This window comes from Haemorhous mexicanus, chromosome 28, assembly GCF_027477595.1.
Source record: "Haemorhous mexicanus isolate bHaeMex1 chromosome 28, bHaeMex1.pri, whole genome shotgun sequence".
NCBI lineage: Eukaryota > Metazoa > Chordata > Aves > Passeriformes > Fringillidae > Haemorhous > Haemorhous mexicanus.
The window spans coordinates 829,617-853,516 of record NC_082368.1 but is presented as its reverse complement, the minus strand read 5'-3'; the positions used below and the strand labels follow the sequence as shown (position 1 = coordinate 853,516).

General features: G+C 62.5%; 3 protein-coding genes across 7 annotated transcripts; 2 read left to right on the top strand and 1 right to left on the bottom strand.

The window, feature by feature from the left end:
- The first annotated feature begins 243 nt into the window (after positions 1-243).
- On the top strand, positions 244-12,405 carry LOC132339316 (alpha-2-macroglobulin-like protein 1). Its single transcript, XM_059869511.1, is given in 36 exon segments — positions 244-354; positions 957-1,146; positions 1,454-1,616; positions 2,076-2,128; positions 2,747-2,767; positions 2,884-3,037; positions 3,161-3,245; positions 3,337-3,445; positions 3,526-3,646; positions 4,252-4,361; positions 4,495-4,659; positions 4,784-5,005; positions 5,318-5,375; positions 5,613-5,758; positions 5,943-6,092; positions 6,252-6,359; positions 6,578-6,659; positions 6,863-7,022; positions 7,161-7,386; positions 7,522-7,648; positions 7,868-7,989; positions 8,139-8,190; positions 8,383-8,457; positions 8,630-8,806; positions 8,926-9,007; positions 9,099-9,255; positions 9,363-9,437; positions 9,617-9,773; positions 9,870-10,087; positions 10,178-10,393; positions 10,464-10,582; positions 10,670-10,760; positions 10,902-10,970; positions 11,061-11,163; positions 11,323-11,364; positions 11,788-12,405. Coding segments are annotated over 36 exon segments (4,290 nt in total). The 5' UTR covers positions 244-286; the 3' UTR covers positions 11,805-12,405.
- Positions 12,406-12,416: 11 nt separating this feature from the next.
- On the bottom strand, positions 12,417-20,234 carry FTSJ3 (FtsJ RNA 2'-O-methyltransferase 3). 5 transcript variants are annotated; one of them, XM_059869512.1, is made up of 22 exons: positions 20,077-20,234; positions 19,451-19,576; positions 19,266-19,371; positions 19,078-19,124; positions 18,849-18,928; positions 18,639-18,738; positions 18,182-18,376; positions 17,530-17,645; positions 16,932-17,036; positions 16,757-16,857; positions 16,578-16,658; positions 16,322-16,474; positions 15,939-16,074; positions 15,651-15,847; positions 15,428-15,551; positions 15,160-15,253; positions 14,731-14,881; positions 14,565-14,641; positions 14,214-14,310; positions 13,928-14,111; positions 13,492-13,586; positions 12,417-13,277 (listed from the first exon to the last, which is right to left on the bottom strand). In XM_059869512.1, exons 2-22 carry the CDS (start codon positions 19,515-19,517, stop codon positions 13,088-13,090), a joined length of 2,496 nt encoding a protein of 831 aa, XP_059725495.1. In that variant the 5' UTR covers positions 19,518-19,576; positions 20,077-20,234; the 3' UTR covers positions 12,417-13,087. The 5 variants fall into 5 exon arrangements, with proteins under 5 accessions (XP_059725495.1, XP_059725497.1, XP_059725496.1 ...); XM_059869514.1 differs by having other exon boundaries at positions 20,065-20,214; XM_059869513.1 differs by having other exon boundaries at positions 20,071-20,209.
- Positions 20,235-20,427: 193 nt separating this feature from the next.
- Positions 20,428-23,886, top strand: PSMC5 (proteasome 26S subunit, ATPase 5). The gene is made up of 12 exons (XM_059869518.1): positions 20,428-20,580; positions 21,063-21,134; positions 21,606-21,675; positions 21,865-21,962; positions 22,211-22,267; positions 22,338-22,568; positions 22,643-22,769; positions 22,840-23,030; positions 23,115-23,213; positions 23,286-23,396; positions 23,470-23,556; positions 23,777-23,886. Exons 1-12 carry the CDS (start codon positions 20,428-20,430, stop codon positions 23,828-23,830), a joined length of 1,350 nt encoding a protein of 449 aa, XP_059725501.1. The 3' UTR covers positions 23,831-23,886.
- The last annotated feature ends 14 nt before the right edge of the window (positions 23,887-23,900 follow it).

Below are 23,900 nucleotides of genomic sequence, written 5' to 3'. Positions count from 1 at the left end.
TTCCCAGCAAACCTGTGTGGAGTCCTGGCCCAGCCTGAAACTCCAGGGACCTTTCCCAATATTGCAAACATCCCTGGAGTCCTTGACCCCCAGAAGCTGTGGGCAGAGGGCAAACATTGCCTGGACTTTATCTGCAGGTGCCCAGGGCTCCTGTGCCAGCCCCAATTTCCTCTGTATCTGGGACACAAGGATCCATTGCAGAGCAGATCAGACACAGATCCGGAGGGATCCCAGAACTGCAGGGGGAGGCTGTGGCTGTTCCCAACATCCACATCCAGATGGAGACATGATGTCTCCAGCCCTTCCCATCCTCTTCACCATCCTGCTCCTCTCATCCGGGGTCTCTGGAGCACCGTGAGTCCCCTCTATGTCCGTCTGTCCCTGCTGGGGTGGTTTAACCTTGGCAGTTCCCAGGGAATTCAATCCCTCCTGTGCCTGCTGGGTGCTTTAAACTTGGCTCCCTGGCAGTTCCTGGGGGGATTCCATCCCTCCTGTGTCTGGTGGGATGGTTGAGCTTCAGCCTCTTGGCTTCATCCTCTCCTGGGGAGATTCAGTTCCTCCTGTGCCTGCTGGGTGGTTGGGCTTGAGCCTCTTGGCAGTTCCTGGTGGGATTGAGTCCCTCCTGTGCCTGCTGGGTGCTTTAACCTTTGCTCCCTGGCAGTTCCTGGTGGCACTCGATCCCTCCCATGCCCTGGTTGCTGCCCAGGGTGCCCCAGCTGCTCAGGCTGGGGGCTCTCCCTTCCCAGGAGCACTGAGGACACAGCCCCGATGGCCCTGGTGGCCCTGGTGGCTCCAAGGAGCTGTTGTTCCCTCACCTGCAGAGCTGAGCAGAGGAGCCCAGGGCAGCCCAGCAGCAGAGAGGGGAGCCTGGGCAATTCCTGTCCTCCCAGGGGCTGTTCAGGTCTCCGTGGGGATGTGCCTCAGCCCAGGGCTCTCCTGTCCCTTGTCCCTGCCAGGAGTTACGTGGTGGTGTCCCCAGCTGTGCTGTACCACCCCCACCCTGCCACGCTCTGGGTGCATCTCAGTGACCTCCAGGGGCCTGTCCAGCTCCGTGTCCAGCTGCAGGGGGACAGCGGGACCCCTCCCACCACCCTGCTGAACAGAGAGGTCCTGGAGCCTCACCTGTACCTGAACGTCACCTTCCCTGTGAGTGTCACCCCAATGTCACCCCAAAGAGCCGGGAGCAGGCGGGGGGCCCTCCAGGCTGTTCCATCAGAGCTGGGGACAGAGCTCCCCATCTTGTGGCAGGGTCTCACCCTGCGCTGACAAAGCCAGCCCTGATTGTTTTCCACCCCTGATTGTTGGGTTCCCCCATGGATTCAGGCTCAGCTGGATTCAGGTTATCTCGGCTGGAATGGTCCCTGACTGTGGGGGGGGTCCTGGGGCTGGGCGTGCTCGGGGTCACCCGGGCACCATCCTTGTCCCCACCCCGAGCCCGCTGATCCCCCCGCAGGCTCCAGCCCCCGCCAAAGGGAAGGAGGAAATCGCGGCCCTGCATGTCTCCATCCGAGGACAGTCCCTGGATGTCTCCGAGAAGAAGAAGGTGATGCTGAGAGCTCCGAGCCCCCGGGTCTTCATCCAGACCGACAAGGCTGTCTACAAACCCGGGCAGGAAGGTGAGGGGGCAGGAGGGACCCCCCCTGCCCCGGGGACAGCCCTGGTGAGGGACAGGGGTGAGGGGGCCGAGCCTTGCTCTGCACTGCCTGGAACCTGCAGGGGTTATCCCGGGATGTCCTGGGGGGGCGGGGTGGTTATCCCGGGATGTACCGGGAGGGGTTATTCCGGGATGTCCGGGGGGGGAGGTTATCCCGGGATGTTCTGCGAGGGGTTATCCTGGGATGTACCAGGAGGGGTTATTCCGGGATGTCCTGGGGGGGTTATCCCGGGGTTTCTAGTGAGGGGTTATCCCGGGATGTCCTGGAATGCCCAGTGTGGGCACAGGGCAGTGCCAGGCTCTCTAGAGGCCGTGCTGCTGGGGGCAGGGCAGGGCTCAGGGTGGGTTTCCCTCCACCTTCCCACGGGGAATCCCCTTGCCTGCAATGGAGGCGCTGCTCCATCTCCGTTTCCTTTCCCAGTGAAGTTCCGAGTCGTCTCTTTGGATAAAGACCTGACCCCCAGCAGCCAGAAGGTGAGAGCAGGTCTGGGGCCCGGGGAGGAGACAAGGGCTCCCTGCAGTGTCCCAGTGGCCGTGGGAGAGCTGTGGGAGTCACCTTTCCCCTCGGGAATGCTGCCCCGGCCAGCTCTGCCCGCGGAGCTGCCCCCGGGGCAGGGATGCCCCGTGCTGGGCAGGGCTGCAGCAGGATCAGGAGAAAGCGGAGAGCACGTGTGACATGGGAATGTGCCCGTGCCAGCTCCCGGGCAGGGATGCAGCCCTGGTGAGTGGGAAGTGGGGAATCTGCTCATACCATCAAGGCACCAGACACCAGGAATACCGGCAGGCTCAGCCTCTGGCACCCCTGAGCAACCACTGGGGTCCCTGCAAGTGCAGGATGTCCCCAGGTTAAAGGGGTTCTGGACCCTTCCTAAGGCACTGGGAGATGCCACCTCTCTGTGCCACGCTGGCAGTGCCAGAACCAGGCTCAAACTCCATCCCACGGCCAGGCTCGAAATCCATCCCAGAGCACCTTGAGCACCTGTGAAGCTCACAGCATCCCACCCTCCCTCTGCCCCACCCATGCCATGCCCACGCTGCTGAGACCCCAGGGAATGGAATTGCTCCTCTGACCATCCTCTCTTTGCCTTCCAGCTGCCCCTGGTGTTCCTGAAGGTCAGTTTGGGACCCGCAGGGGGTGAGGCGGGCTCGGGGGCCGGCACAGGGGACACAGGGCACAGCCAGGGCTGTCTGCGGGCTCCCTGGGCCCTGATCCCGCATGTCCCTGCCAGGATCCCAGTGGGAATCGCATCGCACAGTGGCGGGAGCTGAGCCCTCGGCAGGGAATCGTGGATTTGTCCCTCCCGCTGGCCTCGGAGCCGGCCCTGGGCACCTACACCATCAGCGCGGAGGGGAAGAGCCACTCCTTCAGCGTGGAGGAATATGGTACTTGGGCACAGGGTAGTGGGACCCCACCATGGGCAGCAGGTCCCGACCCCCTGCAGCCACCCAGGAGATGTTGTCACTGTCTTGGGAGTGACCCCCCTGTGTCCTTGTGCCTGTCTACAGTGCTGCCCAAGTTTGAGGTGACCATTCACCTTCCCAGCGTGCTGTGGGAGCAGGACGAGAAGTTCCCGGTGGAGATTTGCGGGCGGTGAGAGGGGAGCAGGGAACGGGGGGAATGGGAGGGATCCGGCAGAGTGGGGGCTCCCGGCACAGCCTCTCTCTCCCCTGTCCCCACACAGCTACACCTACGGGAAGCCTGTCCAGGGGAAGGTCCAGGCTGACCTGTGCCTCAGCCAGAGGCACTGGTCTAGCCAGAGGAGGATGACCTGCACCCGGGTTACGGGGCAGGTGAGTGTGGCCAGGGCTGGCCTGTCCCTGGGGGGGCTCCTTCCCAGGAATGCTGCTGATGGGGTTGATTTTCCCTCCAGACAGAGAAGAACGGCTGCTTTTCCACAGAGGTTTCATTGGCTGCCTCCGAGGAGATGATTTGGGCTTCATTTTCGAGGAAGGAACTTGAAGTCGAGGCATCGCTGGTGGAGGATGGGACAGGTGGGGATGGGGGTGTGGCCATTCCTCCGTGCTCCCAAGGGATTGATGCTCTCCAGGAACACCCAAAAGCGCCGATGGGATTTAGGGATGCACATGCAGGGGTGGGGTTTGGGTGGGGGTGTGAGTCAGGTCAGCCTGGCAAGACCTGGAATTCCAAGCAGAGGAAAAATGCCGTTCCACAATCCAGCAGCTGTGGCAGTGCTGGGAGCTGAGCCCTGGCAGTGCAGAGTGAGTGGGCTCAGCCAGGCTGCTGGGGTGGCTTTGCGCCCCGGCTCATCCCTCACTCACCGCCTGTCACACCAGGAGTGCCTGGCCTGGCCAGAGGGAGGAGAGCAGGGTTTGACCCTGTGCCCAGCGCCCCAGGGGCCCCTCATGATGGTCCTTGGGTGAAGAATCTTTTCTGAAGTGTCTGCCCCAGCTGCACCCCAGCTTTAGGACTGGAATATTCCACAGGGCTCATGCTGCTCTTGTAGGAGATGCACACTGTGCTGGAGGAAAGCCCAAATGTCCAGGGACCTTTTCTGCACAGGGACAGGGGCACTGGCCAGAGCTATGCTATGCCCTGTGTCCTGCAACACCGTGAACTCCCCACTCACTCTCCACAGGGCTGGAGATGAAGAGCACCAAGAGCTGCAAGTTTTTACCCAAAAGAGTCATGGTCACCTTTGAGAACCCTGATCATGCCTACAAGCCAGGCCTCCCCTACAGCGGGATGGTAACGAGGGCTTCCCTCTCCCCGAGGGGCTCACCTGCCCCTTCTGCTCCCAGCCCTGCTCCTGCCCACCCCAGCCCTGTTCTGCCCCAGCTGCAGCCCCACACTGCAGCATCCCCCGTTCCCTCCCGACCAGATCCGGCTGCAGGGAGCTGATGGCTCTGGGCTGCCCCAGAGGCAGGTCCTGCTCTCAGTCAGCATCCAGGGAAAAGAGAGGACACAAAGCTTCCTGACAGACAGCTCAGGGAGAGCCTCCTTCCAGCTGGACACCTCTGACTGAAATTACTTGGTCTCCTTGCAGGTAAGTGTCCCACCCTTGTCCCCCCCTCGGGGGTCCCAAGCTGCTTCCTCCCATGGGGTGGGGCCTGGGAGCTGCACCAGCCTCAGGGGCTGCTGGTGAATTCACCCCTTGATTCCCACCTCAGGCTGAAGTCAACGGGACAGCTGAGAGCCAGGAGGGCTCACTCAGGCCCCGAGGTGCCTTTCTGACAGCCGTGCCCTACTCGTCCAAGAGTGGGAGCTTCCTGCACATCCGCGCCCCACACGGGGAGCTGCCCTGCGGCCACTCCCAGCTGGTCCACGTGGATTACATCTTTGGCAAGGAGGCTTTGGGCACTGGACTGAAGAGCCTGGATCTGGTTTTCATGGTGAGCCCCGGCCCAGGGAGGGAGGGCAGCAGGAATCAGGGCGGTTCTGTGGGAAGGGCCACGTCTCCACACACGTTCATGGTGGTGTCCCCAGGGACAGGACAATGATCAACCTGTCATGGAGAGACTGAGGGACCTGTCAGAGGAGGTGGCTGCTGCCACTGTTGGGCCTGCACCCCCATGGGAGCTGTTGGGGGGGCTGGAGACTGGGCATGGTCAAAAATCATCCCAGAACTCTCATCTGGGTCCATCCTCCACCAGGGAACTTTGATTCCACACTCAGCATCAGTTTTGTTTTCACGCCCTCTGCAGGTCCTGGCCAAGGGGTCCATTACCAGCATCTTCAGGAAAGAGGTCTCTGCAGAGCCTGGTACGTCCCATGGCATGGAGGGGCTCTGCTCCCTGTGCCTGCTCCTCACAGAGCCATGAATGCTTTGGGTTGGAAGGGGCCTCCAAGCTCATCCCATTCCATCCCCCTGCCCTGGGTAGGGACACCTTGCACTCTCCCAGGGTGCTCCAAGTTCTGTCCAGCCTGACCTTGGACACTTCCAGGGCTGGAGCAGCTGCAGTTTCTCAGGGTAACATCCCACCCCTTTCCACGGCCCAGGACAGAGAGCCTCCCTCTCCCTGGAGCTGCCCATCGGGCTGGAGCTGGCGCCCATGGCCAGGCTTCTGGTCTACGTGCTGCTGCCCAGTGGCGAGATGGTGGCTGATGTCACTGAGCTCTCTGTGGCCAAGTGCTTCCCCAACCAGGTGAGAGGAGTTGGGCTGTCTATGGCTGCCTGCCTTGGGATCCATCCCACCCCAGGAGCATCACCATCATGGTCTCCCAACCAATTCCCTGCTCCCAAACACTCTAAGAGCCTTCCCTACCTGTGGCTCAGTCCTGCCCTCCAAGGGAGGTGACTGCCCTCTGTCCCCTGGTGTCCCTGTGCAGGTGAAGATGGCGTTTTCCGAGGCCAGGGCCCTGCCAGGGGCAGTGCTAAGGTTGGAGCTGCGGGCTGCCCCGGGCTCCCTGTGTGCTGTGCGAGCCGTGGATCGCAGTGTGCTGCTCCTGAAGCCCGAGGCTGAGCTCAACGCCGAGGCCGTGAGTGCTGGCCCTGCCTGGGGTCCCCCTGCAGTCCCAGGAGCAGCCTGGGCTGGGGTGGGATGGTATTGGCTCAAGTGTCCCTCACACAGACCCAGTGCTGCAGTGGGCAGAGCCCTGCGCTCTGGAAATGAGGGTTTTGCATGTCTTTATTCCCAGGTCTACAAAGCACTGCCTGAATTCAACTATCCCCACAGCATCCAGGATGATCCATTATGTGATTTTGACTGGCAGGACTCCAAGAGGGAACCCTACCAGTTATTCCAGGTGAAGCCCAAGGGCCTCCCAGTTCCTCCCCGTCCCAGAGCTGTCCATGCTTCTCCCAAGTGCTGGGAAAGCCACACCTATGGCAAAGGACTTCCCTTTCCTGCCAAGCCCAGGCTCCTTCTCCACTTGTATTCTGAAGCCCTGGGACTACTCACTGCTGGAATGGGGATATTCTTCCTGCTGGCTGGGGGGAATGGATAACCTCTCCTTTTTCATAGGATGCAGCACTGAAGCTCTTCACCAAGACCAAGGAGCCTTGCCCGCCCAGGCTCCCCGTTGTTGGGATGCCAGGTCCTGGAGGTGAGCACAGCCCTTGCGCTGAAAAGAGCAAAGAGCTGGTGGCCAGTCCTGGATGCTGTGCCCTCAGGGAGCCATCCAGAAAACACCCTCGGCATCAAAGAGGATGGACGAGGATGGAAAAGGATTTTGGTCACCCTTGTGGTGACTGCAGGCAAGATCCAGCTGAGCCCTGACGCTCCCAAGTTTTGCTTTGCCTTTTCCAGGATTCATGATACAAGCCCGTATGGGGGTGGGAAGCAATATTCCTCCGGAGGTTATGACAGTGTTCAGCTCAGCCAACCCAGGCACTGAGGACGGGGAAGAGCCCCCAGCACCCCGGACGTACTTCCCAGAGACGTGGCTGTGGGACCTGGTCCCTGTGGGGTGAGAGGACAGCTCCCAAGGGACGGGAGTCCTCAGGACTCCTTCTTCCCGTGGGCTAGCACCAGCAGTGTCACAGTGGTGCCATTCAGGCCATGCCACCAGCCGTGGTGGGGTGGCCTCATGACGTTCTCCACTCAGGGAGAGTGGCTCTGCCGAGGTGATGGCGACAGTGCCTGATGCCATCACAGAGTGGGAGGCCGGGATGTTCTGTACAGCCCCGCAGGGCCTGGGGCTGTCCCCTCCTGTCACCCTCACAGCCTTCCAGCCATTCTTCGTGGAGCTGGCACTGCCCTACGCTGTGGTGCGCCACGAGAGCTTCACCCTCAGGGCCACTGTCTTCAACTACCTGCGCCAGTGCCTGCGGGTGAGTGGGGACAGGCAGGGGACCCGGGGCTGTGCCAGGGGCTGATGGAGCTGTGCCATGTTCTGGCAGGTTCGAGGAGGCTGGGGAGGTGACCCTGGCTCTGGGGTCTGAGGGAGCCATGGCTGTGCCCCGCAGGTTCAGGTGACACTGGCAGAGTCGGCAGAGCTGGAGATGTCACTGAGTGCAGGGGACACCTACAGGGGCTGTGTCTGTGCAGATGAAGCCAAGACCTTCCAGTGGGGCGTGCGAGCCACCAGCCTGGGTACAGAGATGCCACCACCCCGTCCTGCTGCCCAGGGACCCCTCAGGGGATGGGGTTGGGAGGGCAGGAACCCCGCGGCCCCTGGGGAGTTCTCCCTCGCTCCACTCCCACCCTTCCTGGGGACCCCCAGCCAGTCCAGCCAGCCCCACCTCAAGCCCAAGGGGCTGTGCTCAGGTTTGGGGGCTCCCTGGGGACTGAGGGCCGTGTTTGCATTTTCAGGGGAGGTGAACATCACTGTAAGCACTGAGGCACTCAGCTCCACTGAGCCCTGTGGCAATGAGCTGCCCCTGGTGCCGGCCCAGGGCCGCGTGGACACCGTGATAAAGCCCCTGCTGGTGCAGGTCAGAGGGTTGTGGAGGAGGAAAATGGGATGGATTTGGGAGCAGGGTGCAAACAGCCCTCAGGAGGCAGTGGGAGAGCACCCAGACATGAAGGGGACTGGGGGACAGGCAGGTCCCTCCTGACTGACTCTGGTGCTGCTTCCTCACAGCCCGGGGGGATCCTGGTGGAGAAGACTCACAGCTCCCTGCTCTGCCAGGAAGGTAGGACTGGCCAGGGGTGTTGGGCAGTGCCGTGGGATGTGGCAGGGGTGCTTGGCCACTGGTCACATGGGCCACCAGACCAGAGGAGTCAAGGGTCAGGGTGTCTGGGCAGGAACAGGGTGGGAGAGGCTGCCACGGGACAGGTTGGGAAGAGCTGGGTATTCCCACGGTCATGGCCCTCTGTCCCCACAGGTGCTGAAGAAGTGTCCTTGGAGATTCCTGCAAACATCCTGGAGAGCTCCCAGAGAGTCCACATCAACGTGATAGGTAAGGGACAGGCCGGGGTGGGGGGGGGGGGGCCTGGGGATCATGGGGGACAGGGTGGATACAGAGGTCCCCAGGCTCAGCAGGACATAGGACCACCCAGAGCTGACACGGAAGGGGACACAGGTGCTGGTGGCAGAGGTGACACAACTGATGATGTGTTCCTCTGGCACAGGTGACATCCTGGGCAATGCCTTGCAGAACCTGGACAGACTCCTGGCCATGCCCTATGGCTGTGGGGAGCAGAACATGGTTCACTTTGCCCCCAACATCTACATCCAGCAGTACCTGGAGAAGACAGGGCAGCTGCTGCCAGACATCCGTGCCAAGGCACAGGGGTTCCTGCAGAGCGGTCAGTGGGAGCCTGACTCCCCGCCTGGCAGGGACACCACTGTCCCATAGCCCCCTACTCACTCCACCTGGCTCCCCTGGGCACACTCCATAGTACCCTGTGCCCATGTTCCCCTGCAGGGTACCAGCGGGAGCTGCTGTACAAACATGACGATGGCTCCTACAGTGCCTTTGGGAAGAGCGACTCCACGGGCAATACCTGGTGAGGGCTCTGCAGCTGCATCCAGGGCTCTCCTGCCACCCAGGGAGCCCCAGTGCTGACCCTCAGCCCTCTCATGTCTCCCTGGCTCCAGGCTGACAGCGTTTGTCCTCAAGTCCTTTGGGCAAGCCCGAGCCTATGTGGCCATCGAGGAGCGGCACATCACAGACGCACTGCGGTGGCTGCAGCAGCGCCAGAAGAAGAGCGGCTGCTTCCACAGCGTGGGCAAACTCTTCAACAACGCCCTGCAGGTGGGGCAGGGCTGGGGTGGGGACCCAGAGCGTGGTCTGGGCAGTGGGGGTGTCCCTGTGTTGGTGTCACAGCCTGGCTGGACCCGTGTCCCCCTGTCCCCTTGCAGGGTGGTGTCTCAGACGAGCTCTCACTCTCGGCGTATGTGACGGCCGCGATGCTGGAGCTGGGACTGCCCACGCTGGTGAGGATGGACCTTTCTTCCCCACAGGGACTGGTGGCGTGGGGACAGCTGCTGGGACAGGGATTGGCTCTTCCAGGCCACCAGCATGAACCGGGCACAGCTGGTCACACTGGGCAGCACTGGGGTCTCTGAGCGAGTCCCATGCCCTGGGCTGGCTCCTGACTCTGCTGCAACGCCAGGAGCCTGTGCTGAGCTCGGCCCTCAAGTGCCTGGAGGCTTCTCCCACGGATGACCCCTACTCACAAGCCCTGCTGGCCTACGTGTTCGGGCTGGCAGGGCTGCGGGAGCAGCAGCAGGCGCAGCTGCAGCGCCTGGCCCACCACAGTGTCAGTGCAGGTACTGCCCAGGCAGGGCACTGTGGGCAGTGCCCCCACTGGGAGGGACCCCAGCCCAGCCTGCAGCACAGGCTGAGCTGCCCTCCCTCTCCCACAGATGGGCAGCTCTACTGGAAGAGGAAGGGGCAGGCTCAGAAGGCCTTGGAGCTGTCCTGGGCTGCGGCTGCGCCAGCCGAGGTGGAGATGACAGCCTATGTCCTGCTGGCCTACCTGTCCCAGCCCTCCGTGTCCCCTGCTGACCTGGGGACAGCGTCCCAGATCGTCCGCTGGCTCTGCAGGCAGCAGAACCCCTACGGGGGCTTTGCCTCCACGCAGGTACCAGCCCTGGGCTCCAGGGGCTGCTCCAAACTGGCCCTTCCTGGGAGCCATGCTCAGGGATGACCCTGGCACTGTCCCCGTGCACAGGACACCGTGGTGGCCCTGCAAGCCCTGGCCAAATATGCAGCCCTGACCTATGGCAGCAACGGGGACATCATGGTGACGGTGACATCGCCCATGGGGACAGTACAGGACTTTGTGCTGGACAGCAGCAACCGGCTGGTGCTGCAGCAGGCAGCCCTGCACGAGCTGCCAGGCACCTACGGGCTGCGAGCCTGCGGGCAGGGCTGTGCCCTGGCACAGGTGGGTACAGCCTGGGCTCCCTGTCCTGGGCCCTATGCTCTCACTGGGCTCACCCTGTGCTGTCCCCCAGGTGATCCTGCGCTATAATGTGCCTCCCCCGCCCAGCACGGGGGCCTTTGAGCTGCGGGTGGAGACAGAGCAGCTGCTGGGCACAAAGAACTCACGGTTCCTGCTCCGCCTCTGGGCGCGGTAGGGACTGTCCCGGGTTTGGGGAGGACAGCAGCAGCCAGGGAGGGAGGGATTCCCTAAGCCCACCCCGGGGCTCTGCCCTTGCAGGTACAGCGGGGACCGTCCTGCCACCAACATGGTTGTCATCGAGGCTAAGCTGCCATCGGGCTACAGCCCGGACAAGCAATCCACGGTGGAGGTGAGGAGCCCCCCGCCCCCCTTTAGGATACCCCATCCCACAGGTCCCTGCCTGGGGGCTGTAGGACATAGAGGGACACCTGCTCGGGGTGCTGTGCACCCATGGAGTAGCTGTGGCCCCTCCTGAGCCATGTCCCTGCAGCTGAAGAGGCAGAACCTGGTGAAGAAGGTGGAGGTGCAGCCTGACCAGGTGACCATTTATCTGGACCAGGTGAGATGGGAACAGGAGCAGGAGCCCTGGGATGTGGGGGGGTTTCCCCATGGTGGGTGGCTACACTTCCCCCTTGGGCTGTCTCCACAGCTGAGCCAGGAGGAGAAGACCTTTTCCTTCTGAGCCCAGCAGGACTTTGTGGTGAGCAACCTCCAGCCGGCCACTGTGTCCCTCTACGACTACTACGAGACAGGTGAGCCCTGCAGAGCCATGCCCCCTGGCCCTGCTGCCAGCCGGGCAGCCCCAAGGGCTCAGCGGGGTCTGGCTGATCTCCCAGCTCCCACTGATGAGCTTTGGCTAATTAATGGAGCAGTTCCTCCCAGGCCCATGGTCACAGCCCTTCCCATTGCAGGTGACCGTGTGGATGTGGCCTACACTGCACCCCCCAGCTCAGGTAGGGGCTGAGCCTGCCAGGCCAGGGGTCACCCCACCACCCTCAGGACCCTGATGGGGACCCACCCACCCTCCAGGTCCCCAGGGGAAGGAGGGGAGGGAGTGGGGACAGAGGAGCCCATCCTGGAGTCCTGCCCCGATTGTTGGGGATTTGCTGGGCAGAGCTTGGGGACAGAGGTCAGGGACTGGTACTGGCAGCCTGCCCAGGTGTGCAGGCTGGGGGTTCTGGAGATGCTGTGCCTCTTTGAGGGGGCTCAGCCTCTATCAGCCCTGGCCTTCCTCCAGCGACCCCCTGGAGCTCCCCGCTGGGGCTTTGGGGTCACACAGGGGATGGGGCTCAGCCAGAGGGTCAGGGGCAAGCAAGGGTGGTGGAGGGGGTTCTGGGGACTCTCCTCTCACAGCACCCCCATACTGCCTTTTGAAGAGAAGGAAAACGTCTAACTCGGCCTGGAGCCTGGCACCCCATCCCTGCCCCTGCCCCAGCTCCTGCAGGCACCAGGGACTGGGACAGCTGAGGGCCTCTGCTCCCACCCTGGCCATGGTCCGGACCCTCCACGGCAGCAGGAGGTGGCCCAGAGACCCTCCCAGCAGCACTGGCCCCCAGCAGGGCCCCTCTGGATGGAGCCACAGCTCCCCTCCTAGGATCTGCAGCCAAGGGGCTCCTGCAGGCCCAAGGACACACACGGACTTGGCTGAGCAGCCACAGTGGGAACTGCACAGGGGCACCCTCAGATCACCTCCTGCCAACCCTGCACGGGGGCTCTGGGGTGCCAGCTCTGGCCTCTCCCCTCCCCACAGCACCTGAAGGGGACCCAGAGCTCCTTCCTCGTGCCAGAGCTTCCCTGGATGTCCCCACCACCCCTCACCCACCCTGGGATCCACAGTGCCACCCCAGCCTCCTCCCCAGCACTGACACAATGCCAGTGTCAGCACGAGGGACTTGGGGACATTGCAATCCCACCACAACCAGTCAGGTGCCTTTTGGGGAGAAGCTAGGGTCTCGTGGACCCCAGCTCCTGCCCTGGGTTTAAATAAAGCAATGCAGTCAAGCACTTCTTTACTCTTGGTCTTTCTTCTCCTTGAGGGAGAAGGGGGTGGGGACAGAGGGGACAGGGTGGCTGCTGTGGCCTGGGACAGCAGGTGAATGTCAGGAGAATCAATCCCCGTCAGACAAAGCTGGGTGGGCTCTCGAGGCATGAGCAGCTGTACAGAACACAGCCAGCAGTGCCCTCTCTGCCTGTGACGTGGCATAAGGGGACACGTGCAGCACAGGTCCCTCACCTCACCCAGGCCTAACACAGCCTTAAACAGGTTAAACTCTGCTGTCCTGAGCAGCTGCTCCGGGCAGAGCCACCACTGTTCTGCCACCTCAGTGACAAATCTGGCCTAGGGGTGTCCCCCGAAGCTACACTCTCCCTGGGGACAGCTGGGGCTGATGTGGATGCTCCTGTGATGTCCCCAGGGGGAGTCACCCAGCAGAGCCAGCCTGGTGACACCTGGAGCTGTGACCAGGGGCCAGGGCTGCAGCACCAGGGGCCAAATGACCCCTCTGTGCCCATGGGAGGGCATGAGGCACTGCCACAGCAAGGCATGGACTAAGGGACTAAGCAAGAGGTGGCCAAGCCCCACCCTGTCGCCCAGGGCTCCTGAGGTGGCAGTGGGGCACAGGAGCCAGCCCTGTGCCCTGAGCAGAGTCCCTTGCTGGGGATGGAGCCACTCCCACCTCACTTGTGGTGCTTCTTCTTCTGCTCTTTGCGCTTCTGAGCCCTCACGTCCTTCTTGAGGCGGCTGTCGACCACCTTGAACTGGCCCTTGACACCAGGGGGACGCCGCACCCGGCGTCCCACGCCCTTCTTGGCCACCAGGTAGGTGACCTGGCGCTTCTCCTTGGCCAGCCCAGCCTTCTTGTAGATGCTGCAGAAGAAGGACAAAGGTCAGAGTGAGTTTGGGTGGGACAAAAACCAAATCTGGTGTTGGGACAACACTGGGTCCCACCCATCCTCTGGCTCTGCCACCCCCAGTTCAGCCTGGCTGGGGACACAGAGCTGTCCCAGTGGCTGCAGGGACACGGCCCCACCAGCCAGCCCAGCCACAAAGGGATGAACTGGATCCTGGCTTGGCCACTCACCGGCGCAGCTGGGCCACCTTCTCCCGCTCTGAGATGTCCACGGTGCTCACCACAGCCTCGGCCTTCTTCTTCATCTGCTCCAGCTTCTTCAGCATCTGGGGGACAGCCGGCAGTGACAGAGGAGAGACAGAGGGTCAGAGGTGGGACAGGGGAGTCAGAGGAGAGACAGGGGTTGGAGGAAGGATGGGGGATCAGAGGGGGTGGTCACAGGCGAGACAGGGGAATTGGAAGAGGAACTGGGGGGGAGGGAGGTCAGAGGTGGGATGGAGGGGTCCGAGATGGGACAAGAGGGGGTCAGAAAAGGATGGGGAATGACATGGGACAGGGGGGGTCAGAGATGGGACAGGGGAATTGGAGGAAGAACAGGGGGATCAGAGGGAGGACTGAGGTGCTGGGAGAGGAGTCAGGGCACCCCTGGGAGCCCCCCCCAACTCACCCTCTTCTTCTTGCGGGCCTTGGCCTCTGCCACCTTCTTGATGGGGCGGGCGTTGATCTCCTTCCAGCGCTGCCGATAGGCCTCCACCGTCTGCTTGTCCACGGGCAGCTGCCGGCGCCGGTGCTGCCGCTCCTCCTCCGTGAACCACTCGGGCAGCTCCCCCTCCTCCTCGTTGTACGAGTACCTGGAGGGCCCGGTAGATCTGTGAGCAGGACATGGGGCCCCACTACACGTGTCCCTGCTAGGGAGCAAACCCTGCAGAGCTCCTGCAGCCCCCAGCTGGTACCTGTTGAAGGAGTCGTCGATGAGGTCCCGCCGGGCCTTTTTGGAGGTGGCAATGACAGAGCCAAGGGCCAGGCCCTCAGCATCCAGGACTCTTTTCACTGTGGGACATGGGACAGCTTGGTCTGGCTGCAGCCCAAGAGCCAGGGAGCAGCCCTGGGGAGCATGGTCTGTCCCTGCCCCCCATCTCCTGTCCTTCCCGAGAGCCCCAGGTCTGTCCCTGCCCCCCTCTCCTGTCCATCCCGAGGGAGCACCAGGCCTGTCCCTGCCCCCCTCTCCTGTCCTTCCCGAGAGAGCCCCACGTCTGTCCCTGCCTCCCATCCCTCCTCAGACAACCCCATGGCCCCCCACTCACCTGGCTTCTCAATAGGCACCACCTCAAAGCCACAGGGCTCGACACGGCCCCGCTTCCTCCCCACCGGTGCCAGTGGCCTGTGGAGAGCAGTGGGCAGAGCTGGGCTCCCCTCAGCTCTCCAGGACTGTGGAGCTGAAGGGACACCCAGATCCCACTCAGCCCTCACCTCTCATCCTCACTGCTGCTGTCATCATCACTGCTGTGCTCCTCCTGAGCTTCACTGGCATCAGGAGCTGTGGCTGCTGCAGGGCTGGGCTCAGCTGGAGCCTCCTCCTGGACCACCTTCTTCTTCTTCTGACCCTTCTTTGTTGTTTTGTCTGGGAATGGGAAACACTGGGTGAGACAAAGCCGAGGCAGACCCTCTTCTAGAGATCCTTCTCATTAACACACCACTAATGACAGCTCATTAATGACATAGGCTGGGATCAACCTCTGGTCTAGTGGGAGGTGTTCCTGCCCATGGCCAGGCTTGGTGCTCTTTGAGGTCCTTTCCAACCCAAACCATTCCATGCTGCTGCTCAGGGCAGCATCCCCGTTGCGGCTGGACCCAGTGCCCCACAGTGAGCTGTGGGACTGTCCCTTTATGTCCCCTCACCTCTCTGAGCCTCACGCTGCCTCTCAGCCAACATTTGGGCCTGGCCCAGCTCCAGCTCCTCATCTGCATCATCCTCAATGCCAGCGAAGGCGTCCTGGCATGGGCAACAGTGGGGTCAGCCCCAGGGCAGGCCTGGCGGGGGGTCAGCCCCAGGGATGGCAGGGGGGTCAGCCCCAGGGATGGTGGGGGGGGTCAGCCCCAGGGCAGTCCAGGGAAGCTGCTGGGGCTGAGGCTGCCCCATCATTCCTGCCCCACAAGTGGGACTCACCTTTCCAAACCACAGGCTGGTCTGTCGCTCCTCCAGCACCGACTTCTCCTCCAGGGGCACCAGCAGGGGATTCTCTACTTCCTGCCCTTCCTCCTCCTCCTCTTCCTTCTGCTTAAACTTTGTCCTGTGACCCGGAGCAGCAGGATCAGTGTCCCCAGCCCTGGCTGGGTCCTGGAGCTGCTCCCAGGGCAGCCCCTGCCCCAGGGGGTCTCTCCCCTCTCACCTCTTCCCCCGCTGCTCCCGCTGCAGCTTCCGCTGCCGGGCCTCGATCTCCAGCAGCTCCTCTGGGTCCAGGTCGCTGGCCAGGGACACATCATCCTCTTCGTCGTGATCCGACACGTAAATGTCATCGTCCCCAGGGCTGATCTCCAGCAGGGCATCAGCAGAGGCCATGTCCCCGCGAGACAGCTCATCCAGCAGCTGCAGCACAGCTTACAGAGTCACACAAGTGACACAAATGACAAAGCCAGGCCCTGCCTCACCCTGCTGTCCCCAGGAGCTCCCCACCCACCGGGGTCCTGTGGATGCTCTTCAGGGAGAACATGCTGGTGTCACTATCGTCGGCGATGGACACTCCAGGCAAGTCCATCTTCAGCTCCACACGCTCCCGCTGCTTTCTCTGCTCCTTCAGGATCTTCTTCTTCTTCCTGGAGGAGGCAAAGGAATGAGGCCACACCATCTCCACTACACACAAAGATGCCAACAGCTCGTCCCCTGGCACCCCACTGGCAGTACCCTGAGAGAGGTGCCCAGTGCTGGACACCCTGGAACAACTGCCTGGAGGAGCAGAGGAGCCCAAGGACCCCAAACCCATGACCCCCCACCAGCAGAGGGACAGGCTGACACTGCCCTTTGTCTCCATGGCTGCAACCCCATCCCTCCTCCTCTTTCTACCTCTTCAGCTCTGCCAGCTCCTTGGCCTTCATCTCAGCCAAAGCCAGCTCCACCTCCTCTTGCTCCTTCTCCTCCTCAGCAGTTGCAGCTTTCGCCTCCATCTTCTCCTTCTTCTCCTCCTCCCTGCCCTCCTCCTCCTCGCCGGAGCTCAAGCTGCCAAAAGGAAGGAGCTCAGAGGAGCTGTGCTGGGCACAGCCCACCCCAGCCCGGGGACAGGCCACCTCAGCCTGGGGACAGCCCTGCTCCCTGGCCCTACTTGATATCCAACTCCTTTGCCTGCTCCTTCAGCTTCTTGGCCAGAAACCGCCGCAGCTTCGTCCTCCAGTTCAGCAGGGCCCTGGGTGGGGTGGCAGCTGTTAGGGACAGCCAGCAGGGGGGTGTGGCTGCCCCCCCAGGCCCAGCTGGGGGTGTGGCTGCCCCAGTGTTCCCCAGCACCTGAGCTCCTTGCGGCCCAGCACTTGGATGTCCCTGCAGCACTGGCGCAGCTCCTCCGTGGTGGAGCTGTGATTCTCCAGCTCCCCATTCCCCAGGGTGATCTGGTGCAGGAAAAGGGATTTAAATTTAAATCCCAGCCTCCCCTCCACAGGACAGAGTCCTTGCAGGTACTCACCTCGTTGGCCTTGGAGAGGAAGTCCACGGGGTTGGCAGCCTTGAGGAAGTCCATGAGGGTGAAGCGGTGGTACAGGGTGGTGTCACCCTCGGCGTAGCCTTCGGCCTGGGGGAAAAGGAGCTGTGGCAGCCAGGGCAGGGGACAGACAGGCAGACACCACCAACCCTGAACGGGGCATGGGGTCACCTAACTCATGTCTTGCTGCAGTGACCACCTAAATGTGTCTGTGGGTTGTTCTTGAGGACTTCAGAAATTGCTTCCAACGTCAACCTGAGCTAGAAGCTGTCACCAGCCCCAGCCCAGACACAAGAGCGACAATGGCAGGTTTGTGTCAGCTCTACACTCAGTTAAAACTGCCTGACAGGTTTCCTATCCTAAAGCCACCTCAGAGAAACACAAACCCTGAGCTCAATCCCTGTAGGGTTTAACTGACCCAGCCTCAACCTCACAATCCCCACTTCAGTGATTTTAGGGCTTCAAACCTCCCCCAAACTGGCTTTTCCAACACTTCCCATGACAAAATCTTGCATTCTCCTGAAGTTTTAATTATCACAGCCTCTTTAGACACAGTTCCATCTGTGTCTGGCCTTGCTGATACCTTGGGCTTCTTTTTGCTGACAAGCTCACTGACAGACTTGGTGACAACCTCCACATCCTTGAAGGCATATTTGGGGTCAAAAAACTTGCTGTCAATTTTGTCTGGAGCCTGATAACCTGGGATGGAGAGATGAGAGCCATGAGTCATTTCTCTGGGACAGAGGAATCAGAACCAACCAGAATGCAGGAATCAGAACCATTCGTCCTGGGATGGAGGGATCAGAGCTACTTCTCTGGGGAGAAAGGACTCAGAGCCATTCCACTGTCCCAGGAGGAATTAGAACCATCAAAACCATTCCTCCTAGGATGGAGGAATCACAGCCAGCAAAGCCCCTCCTCCCAGGATGGAGGGGTCAGAGCCATCCAGAACGGAGGAATCAGAGCTACTTTTCTGAGAAGGCTCAGAGCCATTCCACTGTCCCAGGAAGGAATTAACACCATGAAAACCATTCCTCCTAGGATGGAGGAATCACAGCTAGCAGAGCCATTCCTTCTAGAATGGGAGCATCAGAACCATTCCTGCTGAGATGGAGGGATCAGAATCATTCCTGCTAGGATGGAGGGGTCAGAACCACCCAGAACGAAGGGATCAGAGCCACCCGCAGGTTCTCCCAGCCCCATCCCAGCCCCTCCAGGTCGCCCTGGCTGCTCACCCTGGCACACCACAAAGATCTCAGCAGACTCATTGCGGGAAGCCTGGGGCTTGGTGGCCTGGACCTTCTGGAAGAACTGCTGGAAGATCCACAGGAGGGGCTGGTAGTCCCGGGAACGAAACACCTTGGTGATGAACCAGCCACCCTTGCACAGGAACTCACAGGCCAACTTCAGAGCCATGAGGGTCAGGTTGGCTGCAGCAGGAGAGAACAAGGAGTGAGAGAGTGAGGGAATGATCCTTCCCTAGGACGGTAGAGACAAGCTGGAATGGGTTTCCCAAAGAAGCTACGGCTGCCCCATCCTCAAGACCAAGTTGGACAGGGTTTAGAGCACCCTGTAACAGGGGAAGGTATCTCTGCTCATGGCAGGGATGGCACTGGATGGGCTTTAAGGTCCCTCCCTAGCCACAGCAGCCTGTAACTCTCTAGGAGCAGTGAGCTGTCCCTGTGTCCCCACCCTGGGAGTAGGCATCGTGCACCCAGCTGGCTCCCACGTTGGGCGCTCCATCATTCAGCACCACGTCCACCTTCCAGGTCTGCAGCTCCTTGCGCAGGGCCTGTGAGACAGGGACATCCATTTGTCCCTTACCGAGGACCCCAGCCCATCCCCTGTGACCCCCCTGCCACCATGGGGACCTGCAGGGCCCCAGGTGACCCTGGGCAGTACCTGGCGGCACTTCTCGGTGGTGATGTCCTCCTGCAGGGTCACCACGTTGGGAATGGGCTTGATGGGCACCAAATCTACCCCTGGTTGAAAAAACACAGCAAAGCCCCTCAGAAGAGGCTCCATCCCACCCCAAGTGTCTTCCCCAGCCAGCCCCCCACTCCTGCCAGGATCCCCTCTGTCTGTGACACCCAGAGATTGTCACCAGCTCCTGCCAAGCGCCACCACTCACCGATAATCAGACTGGACACTGGCATGAACTTGGAAGCCACCTGGAGCCTGGGAAGAACAGAGAGAAGCAGAGATGAGCAGGGCCCCAGCAGAGCTCTCAGCCCGGCACTGTGCTCTCAGGGTTTGACACAGAGCGCAGGGACACCGCCAGGCCAGCTGGCAGCACTGTGGTGGCCTGTCCCCACTCACCAGCCGCCGGGGGCCGCACACAGGTCCAGCAGGGCCCGGGCCTTCTGCAGGAACTGGAACTTCCGATTGAGCTGCAGCAGCTTGAAGGAGGAGCGGGAGCGGAAGCCTGGAGGGCAGCAGGAGGGTGGTTCTGGGGGTGCCCGGGGCCGCAGGCCCCCGTCCCCAGCGCCAGGCAAGGCCCTCACCTGTCTCCTTGGCCAGGTGGTAGAACTTGTCCCGCCGGCTCTTGCCCAGTTTACTTTTCTTGCCCATGGTGGGGGCGGGGCGGCCCCTCGGGGGCCTGGGATGTGCTGTCAGCCGAGGGCTCGGGCCTGGAGGGACACGGAGCTGAGGGGGGGCCTGGGGACCTGGGGGGCCCCGGCCTCCCTCGGTGTTCCCTCAGTGTCTTTCCAGCGTCCCCTGTGTCTCTTCAGCTCTCTCTCTGTGGTCCCCGCGTTACCCCTGCCAGTGCCCCTCCAGTACAGTCCCCCCCCATTGCCCTCCCAGTACATCCTCAGTACTCACCCAGTACCCCTCCAGTCCCTCTCCAACTGCGCCCCCAACACCCCGTCGCCGCTCCTGCCACTGCCCCCTCAGGCCCACCCGCACCCGCTGCCCCCGAGGCGCATCCCGACCCCGCTGTTCTGCTGAAGCCTCCGACCACCCGGGCTCAACATCCCCTCGGCCCTGACACCCCCGTACCCTCTTCCCCCGCCCGAGCCACCGCCCCCGGGACACCGATCCGACCCTCGGCCCCGGCCCCTATCCAGACCCAGACCCAGACCCAGACCCAGACCCTGACCCTGACCCTGACCCTGACCCTGACCCTGACCCTGCTCCTGCTCCTGCTCCTGCTCCTGCTCCTGCTCCTGCTCCCGGTCCCGGTCCCCGTGCCGGTCCCGCCGCGTGCCCGCACCGCCTTCCCGGCGTGCCCTGCGCGAACAGTCAGCTTCCGCTTCCTCCTGCTCTGGCCGCCATTTTAGGAGTGGCGCAGCCCTCCTCCACAGCCTGAGGGCGGAAGAAGGAGAAGGATAACGGGTCCCGCGGAGGTGAGGTGAACAATAACAGTCCCACTCGGTGGCGCGATCACAACCCTGTCCGGCCCCTCCGATGCTTTACCCACGGACACATCACCTTCGACCGCCCCAAGATGGCAGCGCAGTCCAGACGGGAGTGATTGCGCATGCGCACTGCTCCGCCCGGCTGTGTCTTTTTCGGAGGAGGAAGTGACGCCGTCAAGCTGAGCGGCAGGGCCCGGGCAGCGGAAGGCGGCGGCCGCCATCTTTGTTGGGGCCCGATGCCGGCGGAGAAGATGGCGCTAGACGGGGCCGAGCAGGTGCGGATGGGCCGGACCGGGATAGGGGAACCCGCGGAGCTCCGGGAGGGACTCGGGGCGCTTCGGGCTGCCCCGGACTGTGCTGCGGCCGGGGCTGCTCGGGGCATGCCAGCGGCATGACTAGGCGGGTCTGGGGAAGGCGGCGGTGCCTGAGCGGCGGGACGGGACCGGGACCGGGATCGGGATCGGGATCGGGATCAGGGAGCTCTCAGGGGAGCGGGAGCTGGGGTTGCTGTGTGCACCGCTGAGAGAACGGGACACGGGGACGCAGGACTCGGCTTGGGGGTGTCGGGCAGGAAGTGAGGAGAGGGGAGGGACACTCGGGACCCGCGCCGGAAGGGGAACCGGGGGCTGGGACCGGGATGGGAGGAGGGAAAAGAGGAGGCAGGAGTCGGCCCGGCGGTGGTGATGGGGGAAGCGGGACTGCCCCGAGGCCGGCGCGGTGCGGGGGGTGTCGGCGGCGCTGAGCTCTGCTGTCCCAGATGGAGATGGACGACGGGAAGGGCGGCTCGGGGCTCCGGCAGTATTACCTGTCCAAGATCGAAGAGCTCCAGGTGAGCACAGCTGCGGGGGACACCGCGGCCGTGTCACTGTGCTTCCAGCCGGGATGGTGTGCCTGTGTCCCTGCCCATGTCCCAGGGCTGTGGGCAGGCAGGACCCTCTCTGGCGACACAAGCTGGGGCTGTGCTCTGAGCTGAGGGCTGCTCCTGTCCAGGTCCCTGTCACAGCTGCTAGAGGGCAGGGCTGGATGAGATATTGGGAATGAGGAATTGTTCCCTGTTAGGGTGGGCAGGCCCTAGCACAGGGTGCCAGAGCAGCTGGGGCTGCTCCTGGATCCCTGGCAGTGTCCAAGGCCAGGCTGGACGTTGGGGCTGGGAGCAGCCTGGGACAATGGGAGGCATTCCTGCCATGGCAGGGGTGGGATGAGATGAGCTTTGAGATCTTTTCCAACACAAAGCATTCCACAACTCCCTGTGCTGGGTGTGCCTGAGCCCGAGGTCACTCAGCAGAGCCTCTCCCTGCAGCTCATCGTGAACGAGAAGAGCCAGAACCTGCGGCGGCTGCAAGCACAGAGGAACGAGCTCAACGCCAAGGGTAGGGCCTGCAGCTCCTCCCACTGCCCTGGGCTGGGCCCAGGGGGCTCTGGGCTGGGCCCAAAGGCTTCTTGGCTGGGCTTTGGGGGCTCTAGGCTGGGCATGAGGGGTACTGGGCTGGGCCTGGGGGCTCTGGGTTGCGCCTTGGGGCTGCAGTTCGCAGGGCTGGTGCTGAGCTGTCCCTCTCCAGTGCGGCTGCTGCGGGAGGAGCTGCAGCTGCTGCAGGAGCAGGGATCCTACGTGGGAGAGGTGGTGAGAGCCATGGACAAGAAGAAGGTGCTGGTCAAGGTACGAGGTGACAGGGCTGGGCTGGGGGACAGCTCTGTGTCCCCACAGGGATGGGACAGCTCGGAGACGTGGGGTGGGAGCTCCTTGTGCAGAGGAAACCGTTGGGATGGCTCTTCTGGGCCTGGGGCTGCCCCGGGGTGTCCAGTGGGGTTGGAGCTCCTGGCTGCTACTCCTCCCAGGTCATGGGGATGTCCTTTAGCAGGCAATTCCCAGGGAAGTGACTCCTCGGGGTCTTTGTTCCTTTACAGGTGCACCCAGAGGGGAAGTTCGTGGTGGATGTGGACAAGAATATTGACATCAACGACGTGAGTGGCTCGGGGCTGTGGGGGGTCCCCAGGGCTGGCAGGGACACTCCCCTGTGTGCTGTCCCCACAGGTGACCCCCAACTGCCGCGTGGCCCTGCGCAACGACAGCTACACCCTGCACAAGATCCTGCCCAACAAGGTGGACCCGTTGGTGTCTCTCATGATGGTGGAGAAGGTCCCAGACTCCACCTACGAGATGATCGGGGGCCTGGACAAGCAGATCAAGGAGATCAAGGAGGTCATCGAGTTGCCTGTGAAGCACCCGGAGCTCTTCGAGGCGCTGGGCATCGCCCAGCCCAAGGCAAGTGCTGCTCTGGGGGCCCTGGGCTGGCCTGTGTCCCCGGCAGGCTCTGAGGGGCCATGTGGCCATTGCAGGGGGTTCTGCTCTACGGCCCCCCTGGCACGGGGAAGACACTGCTAGCGCGGGCTGTGGCCCACCACACCGACTGCACCTTCATCCGCGTCTCCGGCTCTGAGCTGGTGCAGAAGTTCATCGGGGAAGGTACCGGGGTGGCTCTGGGGCTCCAGGGGGCTGTGTGGGCTTGGTGCCAGGCTAAGCCCCCTGCTCGCAGGGGCCCGCATGGTGCGGGAGCTGTTCGTGATGGCGCGGGAGCACGCGCCCTCCATCATCTTCATGGACGAGATCGACTCCATCGGCTCCTCCCGCCTGGAGGGCGGCTCCGGTGGGGACAGCGAGGTGCAGCGCACCATGCTTGAGCTCCTCAACCAGCTCGATGGCTTCGAGGCCACCAAGAACATCAAGGTAGGGGGGGACAGCCCTGCCTGGGGTCCTGCCAGCCCTGCGGTGCCCGCATGGTGACAGCTGTCCCCTTGTCCCCCTGTGCAGGTGATCATGGCCACCAACAGGATCGACATCCTGGACTCAGCCCTGCTGCGCCCCGGCCGCATCGACAGGAAAATTGAATTCCCCCCTCCCAATGAGGAGGTACCAGAGCCACTCCCTGCTGTCCCCACCCTGTCCCCGGGAGCTCCAACCCTCCCTGTTCCCCTGCTTCAGGCCCGCCTGGACATCCTCAAGATCCACTCCCGGAAGATGAATCTGACCCGGGGCATCAACCTGCGGAAAATCGCGGAGCTGATGCCAGGGGCCTCGGGGGCTGAGGTGAAGGTGAGCTGGGGACTCTGGGGACATGGGGCTGCCATGGGGGGCACTGGCTGATGCTCCCCTCCTGTCTTCTCAGGGTGTGTGCACAGAGGCGGGGATGTATGCACTGAGGGAGAGGAGAGTGCACGTCACACAGGAGGACTTTGAGATGGCCGTGGCCAAGGTGGGTGCCAGGGGAGAGGTGACACTGGGGGGTGATGGGGGCACAAAGTGTTCTGGGTGGAATTTGCCAGGAGCACAAACAAGGGGGTTCTCACCATGTGAGTGACATGGGAGAGGCTGCTGAGCCCTCCCTGTGCAGGGCTGGGGTCTTGGGGTGTTTTGGGGGTAATTAATACCCAATTTGGGCACTGAATGGACCCAGCCCTGTCCCCTCCCCCCAGGTGATGCAGAAGGACAGTGAGAAGAACATGTCTATCAAGAAGCTGTGGAAGTAATGGTGAGGTTGGAGCTGCTCCCTCTGTGCTGTCAATAAAGAGCTGTTGTGGCCAGGCCTGGGCGCTGAGC